The following is a 13,943-nucleotide window of genomic DNA, read 5'->3' as shown; positions in this document are numbered from 1 at the left end:
TTCATCAAAACGGGTTATAAACACTCTATATAGACCTGATGATCTTTTTGCCATTTTTCGTAACAATAGAGGAGACAGTGCACACCTCAGGTGAGGGTGCACTGGCGTCCCACTGACATACATCAGAGTTTTGGATTCTAGTATTAAAAGGGAATAAGTCAAATGACATATCTCAAAATGCATAAATCTCTAGCACAATTTGTCAGTCATATTTTCCTGGGCGTACCTAGAAATCAACATGGATGAAAGAAGAATGACACAGCAACATCCTTTGGCAAACTTCATAAGCTAAACACAAATTTCTCTACACCTCTCCAGTAAACTTCATTGTTCGATTCCAATTCTAATTCTAGAGCGGATGCTCAATTTATTCGAGTGGCATCTGGAATGGTCCCAGTGTGCTCACCAATTAACTTCCTTTTCACTCCGGTTTAGTCCCACCCTAACAGAGAAGTCTGTTATGAGCAACTGCCAATCTCTGGTGGCTCAAAATAGAACATGATAAAAACAACTCCAAGTGCCAAGGAAAAACACTGTGAGGTGGCACTTCTATGTTAAATGATCAATGTGCACTATGATATTAAAAGAATGGAGCCTTAAATGAAACCCACCTCTATACTGAAGTAGCCTCTGTCCACGTAGTCTCCCAGGAAGAGGTAGCGAGTGGTATTCGGAGAGCCTCCGACTTCAAATAGCTTCATCAGGTCAAAGAACTGCCCGTGAATATCTCCACATACTGGGAATGAAGCACATGGAACAAGCAAGAGTTACACAAGGAGAAAACACCAGCTGGGCAGAGCACTGTCAACTTTATTTGAAATGAATGTGCAGATAAAGTTGAAACATCATGTACAACGCAACTACATACGCCAACCACTTTAGTGATTAAAGCTAAATGATCAAAGCAATGCACTTCCAGCTGTACCAGCTTTAAATGCTAGTATATAAAGGAAAAGTGGACTTGGATTTCTATCCCCAGGGGGCTCGTCCAAGCAGTTTCACCAGTGTCAGGAGCCAAGTGAAAAACTACCATCTCCTAAGTTATGAAGCAATTCACATACATGGAGTCCAATTACTGATCTGAACACAGCTACTACCCTGATCCAATACTAATTATATCCAGTTAAAGACCGTACCCAACATAGGAGAATGGCGAATAAACATATATCATCATTCCTGGTCCCAGGACAGCAGATGAACAAATATTTTACAGCACAAAGCAATCACAAAAACATTTTTCTTGTTTTTTTAATTTCGGCCTAATGGCTTACAGTAAATTGTGATTTGTATTAATGTGCTAACAAATAAGGTGATCAAACCTGTAATGGGTGCCTCCACTTCAATCATTGTCTTCTCATGCCTGAGAATGGCAGCCCCGTCTTCAATAATCTTGAGTGCAACATCCTCCTCCAGCCGGCCCTCTTTTATAAAATGCGTCTTTAAGATATCAAGCCTGGGTCTGCCATCCTCGAACACTTCCTTCATAGGGAGTCGCAACGTAGGAGGGAACGGAACAGCTATGGAGAGGCAAGAGAGAAAGGAATTGGCATACTTATATAAAACACAACATGTGTGATGGGCAGCAACAAGAAATGCATTCGGTAACCAAACAACTAAAGAGACATGCCTTTAATGAGGACTACCATGCTACCAATGTATACACATTCCTTTCCATTTAAGGTGTACTTATAGAAACATGGATGCAATATGGCCCTAATCAATTCTCTCTAAATGTAATAACTTGTCTGTTCAGTCATCCTACCTCCTAAAGAGAACTCCTAAGGAAGGATTATCAAATTGATCCTTATTGCTTCTCATCAGGCAACCAACTACATTACCTACTGTGTAATCATATGCAAGACCAACAACTGATTGAGAAATACTTCCACCTAGTGCATGGGATGGCACTAGCCCAGAAATGGAGCAATCTCTTTATTGAATATCTTATCAAACACACAAGGAAAAACAAACTCCTTCTCAAAACAAGGTGCTTAGACAACCAAGTGCAACATACCAAAAAAGGTGATAGAAAAGTCCAGCCGCTACTCACAACTAGGTCTGGGCATAGGGACGTACTATCATGCCTGGCATTCTACGACTGCTCCCTCTAGTCTTTTTAACCAGAAGTATCATAGCATTTTATATCACAAGCCAGTCAGTCACCGGTCAAGTAGCTCTTCACACAGGAACCCATGGCCTCAATTCAACACCTGGTAATTAGTCACAACACCATTAGCTTTGATCAACAATCATTTCAGGCCTTGCAACTAGCAGTTTGCCACTGGCCCATAAGCCAGCTTGACAGCATCTGCTTTCACTCCCGCCATTTTGCCAAGTCCTCTATGGTGTCCCTTACCCGTTCACAGCGTGCTACTGCACCCTTGAAAAGAGGTACAAACACTTCAAGCCCTTTGTACCCTTTCAACATGGCTAGCAGTCGGTCATTGGACAGATTTACTTCACTGACAAATCTTTGTGACCTCTTGAAACACTTGGCTGTCGGTAACTTTTTCCATCAGCTTTGCTTACCAGACTCAGTGTCTTCCAAATACCGCTGGCAGTCGGTCACTGCTCCTTTTAGTGCCAGTTAGAAACACCGGGGATTTCCATTACACATGGCACTCAATCAATGCGATACTGTCGAAAATTGCCGAGCACACCTTTTTGAACAATGTACTCCTTTTTTAACATGATCTCTGCGACTTAAAGCTGTATGCGTGCTCCCTGGATTACATGATCTGCCCTTTTTCACGTCAAAGTAATCACCACCAGAGGTGGAGCGAAACTTCACCCCAAATCCAGGCGCACAGCTGATATCGTGATTGTCACACACTCTTCCAATAACTTTTTCAATTTCTTTGCCAGTTTCTACAATAATTGATCCATGTACTCCAAGAATTTAATTTCATTCCATTTTATTTACTTTGATCTTTCCACACGTGATTTGCTTACGTTTTTACAACTTCTCATGCCGCGGATATGCCAATCCAAGCCTTTTTTTGGGCACGCCAAAAAACATAAAACATCCTCAATTGCAAGTTATGTTACCCAATGCATTTAGGGCTGTAAAAAGCCCTTCCTCAGGGGTTCAGTACAAAATAAAAGAACGTTGCTGTTAAAATTTAGCTTCAAATCGCTATGCCTGACACTACATTTTAATGCAAAAGTGCCGTACTGTGTTTGAGATCGACCTATGTATAGCGCTTTCCCTCTAAACCCAGAGCTCAAATGCTGCCGTAATGAAACGTGAAAAATCCTCTAGCCAACCTCTTTTCCCAGTGCTTTTTACCTTCCTTAACCTTACATAACATCCCCAATGTTTCAACCCTATTCTGCTCCTTCCTCTTCCTTCCCGTTCCCACTGATCTCTCCCCAGATTACAACAACTCAATCAATGTGTCCATCAGGTCTAATACCTATCCCCATACCTCTCACACTTGACCTCAGATCTGTGTCTCATTAAGCAGTGGCAGTCTGAAATCTATAAACCAAAATTTCCATGGGTTTCCAATACACATTTTTCAGTCAATTATTGCTTTCATTAGTTTTGCTGACCACATTTTTAACGCTTCCATTGTCGATAGACGACATATCACTTCATGCTCAATTATATTTAAAAATATAATAATGAGATTTCTAAAGCGCATCGCTATCTCATATGAGGTGTCCCAGAGGAGGAACATCCGCCACGCAAGCCAAACAACTTGCACGAACAAAGACTTATCCTGAATCACGCATGTGCGTGGTTCAGGCTTAGACAGTCTAGTGTTCTGGCTGGGCACTCACGAGGAGCGTCGGAGGAACAGGAGAGGTAAGAGAGGTTCAGGGTGGGGAGGGAGGGTTGGGTGTTAGTTTGTAGGAAAGGAGAGGTTCAAGTAAGTTTTGAGGAAGTGGGGGGTTTCGAAATTAGTTTTTAGGGGGTGGGAGGGGTTCATCTAAGTTTTTAGAGGGTGGAAGGTGGGGGGCACAGGGTGAATTTTAAGGAAGTGGGAGGGGTTCGGAATAGATTTGGAGGGGTGGTTTACCATGCATTCCATTATCACGAAAACTCGTGGTAAAAGAGTGCATGGTAAAAAACAAATCGTTGTTGAGACACGGTCGTAGTACAGACCGGGTGGTTTAGGGATTCGTTGTTGAGGAACTTGTTGTTCCAAGATGCAACCCTCCGATAGCTAGGTATAGGTATCCGCAGGCCTAAAGCTGTTAAACCACTTTTCATCCTGAGCTGAAGAACCAAGTTGCAAGTTTTTTTCCTAAACAAACATTCTAACTGGGCTTGACAAACCGGTAGGGGCACAGCATTCCACAATTTGTGCCAAGTAGCCAAAAGAGCTCCCACCTATACGCACTTTCTTGACTCTGGGAACCATCGCAGGCATCTCCCCTTCTGATCCTAGGTTCCTGGATGGTACATAAGGTCTAATAAACGATTGAAGGTACGGGATGCAAGTCGAAAGACGTCAACTGCTGCCGCTCAATCCCCTCGCAAGGAAGTGGAGACTGGACAGGTTCGGGTGTAGGACCGTCCCCTTCTGCTGCGACAGAAGATCCTCCCGAAGAGGCAGTCTGATCGGAGGATCGATGGCCATTTTGAGCAGCTCGGGACACCAGACTCTGTGCCCAATCCGGAGCCACAAGAGTGACTTGGGCCCGGTCGACCCTGATCTTTAGCACTCTGGGCAGAAGTGGGATAGGTGGAAAGGCATACAATAGACCGCAACTCCACTCGTGACGAAAAGCGTAGCCGAGCGAGTGCCGCCTTGGAAATTCCAACGCGCAGAATTGCTGACATTGTGCGTTCTTTGGTGGTGAATAGATCTAACCAAGACTCTCCCCACTGTTGAAAGAGACCTTGCGCCAACTCCGAGTAAAGACGCCATTCGTGACCCATCATGCACCTGCGGCGGAGTTCGTCCGCCCTGGCGTTCAGAGAACCTGCCAGGTGTTGATCCACCAAGGAAATGCACTGATGTTCCAGCCATGTCCAGAGGCGGAGGGCCGCCTGACATAGGGTCCACGACCCCATCCCGCCCTGTTTGTTGCAGTACCACATGGTGGTGGTGTTGTCCGTGAATACCTGCACTACGATTCCCCAGACAGAGGGAAGGAATGCCTTCAGTGCAAGACGAATGGCCCGGAGCTCCAGAAGGCTGATCTCCGCCTCTCCCATGTGGCCGCCCCATCCTATAAGGGATGCATCCGTCCACAATAGAAAGAGGTCTGCCATTGACCCAATCCTGGTTCGTGAGCCACCAATGCAGTTCTTGTGCAGTGCCCTTCGAGATCTGGATGCAATCGGACAGATTCCCCTGATGCTGCGCCCACAGGAACTTCAGGTCCCAGTGCAGAGCCCGCATATGCCACCTGGCATGTTCGACCAGAAGGATGCAGGAGGCCATGAGGCCCAGCAGCCTCTGGGTCATTCTGACTGAAACCCGAGATAGAGGCTGAAAGATCAGAATCATAGCCCAAATATCCTGGGCTCGCTGTTCGGGAGAATAGACAAGAAACCACGTCGTGTCCAGAACCGCTCCGATGAATCAGAGCTTCTGAGAGGGAATCCGGTGCGACTTTGGCACATTGATGGAGAACCCCAGCAAATGCAGGGGGTCGGCTGTAGTCTGGAGGTGGGAGACGACTGCCTGGGGCGAGCCCGCCTTAAGGAGCCAGTCGTCGAGATAGGGGGGGGGGTAGACTGAAACCCCTGATCTGTGTAGATGAGCTGCGACGTCCGCCATCACTTTCGTGAACACCCGAGGGGCACTGGTAAAGCCAAAGGGGAGCACAGTAAACTGAAAGCGCTCATGGCTTACCGTGAACCGTAGGTAATGCCGGTGGACTGGCAGGATGGGGATGTGAAAATAAGCGTCCTGCAAGTCCAACGCTACTATCCAGTCTTGCAGGTCGAGGGCAGACAAGACCTGAGCAAGCGTCAACATCTTGAACTTCTCCTTCCAGAGGAAGCGATTGCAGTCCCTGAGGTCCAAGATAGGACGCAGGCCCTTGTCCTTATAGGGAACCAGAAAGTAGTGGGAGTAACAACTACGACCTACTTCTGGGACAGGAACGTGCTCAATGGCTCCCTTGGCCAAGAGAGCCGTAACTTCCTGCTGGAGAAGGACCAGATGATCCTTTGAAATGCGGTGGTATCGTGGTGGCATGGCTGGAGGGGGTTGTCTCGAAGGGCAGGGTGTAGCCCCTTCAGACTATTTGCAAAACCCACCTGTCCAACGTGATGGTGCCCCAGTGGGGGAGGTGATGGCGAATCCTGCTGCCCACTAGCGTTTGATGGGCCTGAAAGGTCAGACTAGGAGGGTTTGGAGACTGCTGCAGAGGGGTGGGGGGGTTGGGGGGGGGGGTTAATGGACTGTCCCACCCGCTGGCCCCCGGAACCACACCTGTTGTTTCCACATCCCCGGTCGCGCAAGGGTTGGGTAACTTGCTGTGGCCTGTGGCTCTGGGTGGGAAGTAGCGGGGCACCCCTTCCGTAGCAACGAAAGGAGCAAAAAGCAGACTGCGCCGGACGGGTGGAGAGGCCCAAGGACTTGGCCGTAGCCCGCGAGTCCTTGAAGTGCTCTAGGGTGTTGTCTGCTTTGTCGCCAAAAAGGCGACGGCCATCAAAGTGCATGTCCATCAATGTGTTCTGGAATTCCCCTGAAAAGCCAGTGGACCTCACCCAGGCGTAGCGACGAAGCGCTACCGACGTTGAAATGGTCCTGCCCTGAGAGTCGGCGGTGTCCAGCCCACAACGGATCGTAAACTTCGCTGCATCCCTCCCGGCGGTAACAGCCAGGGAGAGCACTGCCCGGGCCTCTTCCGGACACTGAGGCAGCACTTGCGCCACCGTATCCCACAATGAGTGCGAATAACGGCCCAAGAGACATGCGGTGTTTACGAACCACAGTCCTAAGCTGGCGGAAGAGAACATTTTTTTTGCCAAGGTGGTCCAGCTTCTTGGATTCCCTTTCCGGTGGAGCCATAGGGAAGGCGCTCCTGGATGTAGAAGGTTGAACTACCAAGCTTTCCAGGGTGGGATGTTGGGAGAGGAAAGTGGGGTTGCCCGGAGCCAGGCGGTGGCGGCGGGCAATCATCCTGTCCACGTGAGCCCCAGTGTTGTGCCTGGAGCATGTGTCCAAAAGGACGTCTATGAGGCCCTCATTTAACAGCAGCAAGGGCTCCGAAGAGCTCGCAGTCGGTTGAAGCACCTCAGTCAGGAGGTTAGTCCTGACGGCCACCGTAGGAAACTCTCGGTTGAGAGCCTCGGCCACCCTACGCAACACCACTGCGTATGACGCTCCCTCCTCCATAGCCACAGTAGGAGGAGACAACATGCCAAGGTCAGGAGAGATGTCAAGACCACTGGCATCCCCCAGTTCCTCTCTACAGTCCTGCTCAGTGTCTAACTGGTCAGTCAGAGTCACCTGAACCCTCCCAGTCCTCCTCCTCATCCTCTGGGTGCCATTGTTGTTGAAAACAGACCCCAGGAGTGAACAAGGGCATAAAAACCCCACCTGGCACCGGATCCGGTGTCGGAGGACGCTGGTCCAGCTCTGTGCCGGAATGGTGGCCGGGGTCGATGGTGGCAGAGGTCGATGCTGGCCTGGGAGTCGACCGGCACGGAATGCTGTAGTGGTTCTGTGAGGAGCGGCGCCATAGGAGGCGTAGTGAGGTCAACCGGTGCTGATCCGGATCCAGGCTTGAATCCAAGGGGGGCCTGTGGCACTGGGCCAGAGCTGCCGGCAGCGAAGACCTAGGGCCCCCCAACCGAGTCTGCGGGGCCGGAAGACACGCCGGCGGGGTCGGTCCGCCCAAAGATGGCATGCATCGCCTCGTAGAACGTACGAAGCTGGGCGGGGGTCACTCTGGGTCCCGGAAAGGGAAGGGAAACTTAGTCGACACGTCGGGCTCCTCACGCGGAGCCGCGGGAGGGGCACAACCCTCGTGCCTCATCAGGTCGGCTGACCGACAAGGAGAAGTCGAAGATAGACAATGCTTCTTTTGACTTTCTTATGCTTCGACTTACCTGACCCAGAGTGCAAAGACTCCAATGATTTCGAACCGGAAAGGTGGTGGCTCTGCGACCGGTCCCTCGACCTCCCTCTCGACCGGGACCTCGAACGGCGCGGAGCCAACTGCTGGTGTTCAAGCAGCCTTCGGGACCGCTCCCGCAAAGCCTTCGGCGCCATCGACCGGCAGACGGAGCACGACTTGGGGTCGTGGTTGCGCTCCAAGCAAAAGAGGCACACATGGTGCAGATCTGTCACCGACATCAATCGGTTACAGGAACCACAGGCCTTGAAACCAGGCATCCCTTGTGCACCTGTTCAGAGTTGGAGACTCGAAACAAGAAGCCAACAAAAGTCGAGAAAAGGTTAGTCAAAAATTGACTGAGGTACCGCTCTTCCCGGATCTGCGCTGGCTGGCACGGAAAAAGAAAGAACTGACGTCAGCGCGTGAGGGCGGTGTCTAAGTAGCTGCAGCGATGCAATCCCGGCAACCACGATGCCGGCGACAGGCGCAGAGCCGAACGCCGCCACCTTCCGGCGCGCTTAAGTATACTGCTGACGAAAAAACTTTCCGGATCCAGTCTGACACCTGGGGGTAATTCCAAGGTAAGGTATCTATAACTAACGTGTTGAGATGTCATCAGTGATGTCATCAGTGATGTCACTGACCATGTCATGAATGATGCAATATGTGACATCATCAGCAGTGCATTGTGGTCGCGCGAGTTATAGTTAGCAGAACTAACTATAACGAAGGAATTTCTATGGTTTTGTATGAGTAAAATAGCCAGCTAACTATAGCACCCCTGAAACCTATGTTTTTTTCTGGGAATTTCTAAGGTTTTTTAAATGCTAATTTCTAACTATAACGTCTCTGAAACCTATGGTTTTTTTCACTGAATTTCAAATGTTTTTTTAAATGCTAATTTTTAAGTGTGATAGTAGTAATACCTATTTTTTTGTACTGGTTTTCTACAGTTTAACTGTTTATTTATAAATATTTTATTCATTAAATAAAAAATTTCTGAAAATTGCAAAAAAAATGAAAAACATTCAAACTGAAATATTGATTAATTTTTTGTTTTCATTTTAATATATTTATACTATTTTTTTTTTTTTTTAATTCCAATTCGCGCACTCAATGCGTACACATCATGGTGGGTGCGCGGATTCTAGCCGCCATTTTAGAAAAGTTGTGAAGGATCCGCGTATGGTGTGCGACGGCTTCGTGTTTTTCAGTTACATCATATACATTTAATATTACATGATGTGAGCGATTGGTATGCGACCAGTCCGCGACTCCTGCTCACGTGCATTCGCGACACATGCGCATTACGGTAGGAGATGCTTGCGCGGTGGCGGGTCCCGTGTGACGTCATATACATGCTGGGGCGCGACTCCCGCAAAAAAAAATTATGTTCCAAAATGATATGTATGTGTCTTTAATATCCATATTAGGGCAAGAGATTATCTAAGAACCAGGTCAGCAGAGCAGCTCTAGAGCCAGAGAAACCAGGTCAGCAGAGCTGCTTTAGAGCCAGAGAAACCAGGTCAGCAGAGCTGCTTTAGAGCCAGAGAAACCAGGTGAGCAGAGCTGCTTTAGAGCCAGAGAAACCAGGTCAGCAGAGCTGCTTTAGAGCCAGAGAAACCAGGTCAGCAGAGCTGCTCTAGCGGACTTCGACTCTGACTGACTCGCACTGACTGACTACTCTCTACTACTCGCTCTCCACGCTATACTCTCTGCTAGTCACTCTCTGCTACTCACTACCTCTCTACCTCTCTCTCTTCTACCCCTCTACACATCTACCCCTCTACACGCACACATATGCACATATATATATATGCATATACATATATATACACACACACACACACACACACACATATATAATCTGCACATCTATATAAATACAAATATAAATGCATGCATACATATAAATATACACATGCATACATATGGATGTTATGTACATGAAAGTTTGAAAAACACTAATACAAGCAAAGCTAAAAAGCCACCTAATTACAAACAGAATTGCTTTAACTTAAACGAGGCAAGACCTATTGCATTTTCAATGCTTGTTTACTTTGGTTCCATCAGGAAGGCATTCAGATGTCACACATTTGCCATTTATTCTGAATGTTAGCACTCTAGTTGCTCATTAGATCACTGTAGTAAGGCTACTGCTCACCAGGGAAGTCTGCTGCTGGTATTCAAAGTGCATTTTTCAGTCTGCATGTCAGAATTTTTTTATGAAATAGAAGAGGATTTGAGAAGTCACTCAAAATGTGCCCTAATTTTTCTTTCTGCAGCACTAATCATACTTTCTATGGCAAAATGAACCCCCTCATTTTTTTTTTTTTTATTAAATGTTTTAAGAGTTACCACTTTATTCCAATCAAGATGGCTTCAGGTGTGGCATACGTTTGTCATAATTAGGATTGTTAGCGCTCTAGTTGTTCTTTAGAACACTCTGGGAAGCTGCAGTATAACACAAAGGAACCAACTGACAGTTTCTGCCCTTGTTGGATGTACATGTTTTACTGAGAATGTCAGACTTCATTCTCACATGACTGAGAAAGATAATGTGAATTTACAGAAAATATGCTCTCAGTTTAGCTTATAGATCACCTTCCAAACCTCTGTGGGAAAAGCCTGAGAAAATGGTTCTCTCTCAAACATGATTCATGATATCCCAGCAGAAGGCTTTTTCACATGGTAAAATCACCTTAGAACACACCACAATTCCTAAAATGAGTATGGTACCATCAACAAATGATTTATAATGTAACTAAAGTTTTAAAACCTTCTATTAACTGCAACGCTTTTTAATGAGGTGCTATCATATATATTGGTCCCAAGATGGCTGCCAACACTTCTTGGATGAAGTGCTGACAGCCAATCAGATCTCACGAGGAGATGAGTGGTTAGGCTCCGCCCAGATCCATCTATCTTTGTTTCCTTTAATATCTAAAAAACTACTTAACGGATTTACACCATTTAAGCAAAAGGCACGACTCTGAACCAAGGTCTACCTTTCTGCCAAATTTGGTGTAATTCCGTTCAGCAGTTCGAGCTGTAGCTGCGACTAACGGTCCCTATGGAAAATTGCATGGGGAAAACACGTTTAGGGACCCCCCTTTTTTCTTGGCCCCCGCTTGACGAATCACCCCGAGACTTTCAGGATAGGAGCGGACCGGAGCGGGCCACGAGTTTTGAAAATTTCGTCAACCGGCACCAAAGTTATTCCAAATAGAATGTTGTGGATTTCCTATGGATAATAGGTTCCAACTATAACTACCTACTGGGGATGGATAGATTAGAATAGATAAGATTAGAATAGATAAGATTAGAATAGATAAGATTAGAATAGATAGATTAGATAGATATATAAAAATAAAAAAAAATAAAAAAACACGACCGAACCCAAATCCGATGAATTGGGGTGGACAAAGAAATAAAGGAGTTGCTTACAAAAATCAGCACCGTCCAAGTCAATTGTTCTGACCTTTATGTAGTAAAAAAAAAGACACACACACACACACACACACACACACACACACACACACACACACACACACACACACTGCATTGAAACTTCAATTACAGGCACAGAAAAGTTACAGCACAGGCATCTCTTGGCGGTTAGGTGCAACAGAGTTTGCAGGGAGTACAAGCACCCAAAGCAACTGAATGACCTCAGATAGTTTGATATGACCCCCTTCCCCACTCCGGTACATAGAGTGATACTAGGCATGAATATATTGTCACTCATTGTACAGAGGCAAAAAATCACAAACACGCACATGTTACTTAAGGGAGGAAGACATCTGATGGTTTACTGGGACACTATCGCCGCCAAATTTATAGTCCAAGCCCCATTCAGTGGTGAGGAACGTCTAGATTTGCGCTTCAGCTGGTTCAACTGTCAAATGATTGCCCTTGTTCTAGTTTGCCACCGGTTCACAACGTCACAGAGGAATACTTGGCACCTCTTAATCGTAGGTGTCTACCTCCGCTTAATCCTGCCTAGGACGAACATGCAAGAGGTTTGTTACACTATCACTCTTTTTCCAGATTCACCTTCTGTTGAGTGCGATTTGTGCGTGTAGGCACAGAAATTGACACATATTGTGCACAGGAAATGAGTCATTACAGGTCTCTCTGCAGAGTGTTAAACTTCATCACGTTGCCATCTCTACAAGTACTTTGAGGCAGAAGCATACCAACAACTTTGCGCTGGTAAGTAGAGTACCTGTCGCTCTGGGGCTAGCAGGAGGCTATGGTTTACTTTACATGGCCCATGTGAGCCACAGGGTTTAAAACAGCACCAGACTCATCGAATTTAACAATGCTAAAAGCAGCCTTTGAGTTCTGATAAGAGGTACAAGGCCTGACAATTTCAGCTGGACCATCCCTTTCTGGAAGCAGTCAAAACGTGTTTGCATATGGTGTATACGCATGCACGTGTCACTATGCAGGTGTGTGCTTCAAGAATGACGTGATTAAAGATGGCGATTGCCGTTTTGAACAGTTAATTTAAAAAATATGTCATTTTAGATGTACAAAAGCACTTTTTACACTGCAGAGCACCAGCAGCAAATGGCAGCAGCCGGACGGTCCCAAAGCTGCAGTGATGCATTTGGGACCAATGGAAGAGGTGCTATGGGAAGCAGGTGGGGGAGAAGCAACGGGCAGTGTGCGAGGGAGCAATGGAGGCACTTGAGGCTGGCCCTGTGGAGAGAAGAAATGTTTTATTTATTTTTAAGGCAGGGATGGTGTGGAAAGAAAAGGGGAGCAGGAGGTATAGGGATTAAAGCACAACACTAAATGCACGGGAGAGGAAGTCTTTTGGCGGAGAAATCAGCACAAGAGGGAGAAAGCTACAAAACAAATGCACTCTCAAAGGTTTGAACCAGACTAATCCAGAAAGTAGAGCTAATAAGATGATGAATGTGCCTGTAAGCGTATGGGATAAATTGTTGAATGTTAAAACATGAACACTGATGAAGTAATTGAGAAGTCAATTTCTCCAAGTGTGTTTCGGCTGTCACCCTCACAAATCTTAACAAAATATTGGTAAAGCGCCAAAAGTTCCCAAAAATCTCTTAAGTGATTGCCAATGTTGGGTCTTAGATCTGTATGCAGGTCAGCATCCTGTTTAGCTGGCTTTAAAATCAACAGATCTCGCCACTTTTGTCAGACCAGGAGGAACAGGAGTGAGTGCCTTCCTTTTGGGATCGCCAACAGCTACGACCATCTATCGAAAGTTGAGGTACACTTCATTCAAAGGCTTCTGGTATGGTGTCTAGCCAGAGTGGCTTTTCATAACAATATGATTATATTTGCAGAAAGTGTGGTGGGGTACAATGCCATTATGAAACCGAGTCTGTGCATTCTGCATTAAAGGAACCGGAATTAAAGTTTACACAAAGTGCAAAATTTAATCGAGAAACTAGAGTATGTAACCAACAAATTGATGTTGAGTGGCGTAAAATCAAAAAACTGTTCTTTTAAGGCCAGATAGGAATGCACCTCAACTACTTAAAGATAATTAATTTACTGTCTTAGACTTTGTGAATGTTAGGCCCAGTTGTCACTGGCATGGCTATTCTCTGGATGCAGTTTGAAAGCTACTGAGAAAAGGAGAGAATTTTGAGTTGGGAGAATGAAGAAGCAAAGGGTGTTTAAGGCAACAAAGTATGAAATCTTCGTAACTCCTGCTCTGAAACAATCTGGATGCAGTACGGAGTTTGAGCAGAAAATGAATACAAGTGTGATAGGTATTGAGGCAGCAGCGTTATCTGACTTTGCAAACGGCGTGTTGAACACATTACTCTTTACTTTCAGAATATTGAACCCTCGAGGCAGGCAATATTCCACTTCATTAAATTCTTCAACAAATTTAAGTTTCATTTATATGCCAAACAGTACGAGCA

At 46.2% G+C, this 13,943-nt stretch overlaps 1 protein-coding gene across 2 annotated transcripts in view; it reads right to left on the bottom strand.

The window, feature by feature from the left end:
- PPP3CC (protein phosphatase 3 catalytic subunit gamma) overlaps positions 1-13,943 on the bottom strand; it is a 653,177-nt gene that overhangs the window by 486,789 nt on the left and 152,445 nt on the right. For both annotated transcript variants that reach the window (XM_085633979.1, XM_085633980.1), the window contains exons 2-3: positions 1,320-1,517; positions 612-736 (exon numbers count right to left, since the gene is read on the bottom strand). In XM_085633979.1, coding sequence (XP_085490105.1) covers positions 612-736; positions 1,320-1,517 — 323 coding nt within the window. The remainder of the gene's footprint in view (positions 1-611; positions 737-1,319; positions 1,518-13,943) is intronic.

Source organism: Triturus cristatus, chromosome 11, assembly GCF_964204655.1.
Source record: "Triturus cristatus chromosome 11, aTriCri1.1, whole genome shotgun sequence".
Lineage (NCBI taxonomy): Eukaryota > Metazoa > Chordata > Amphibia > Caudata > Salamandridae > Triturus > Triturus cristatus.
This window is presented reverse-complemented; position numbering and strand designations above follow the sequence as displayed.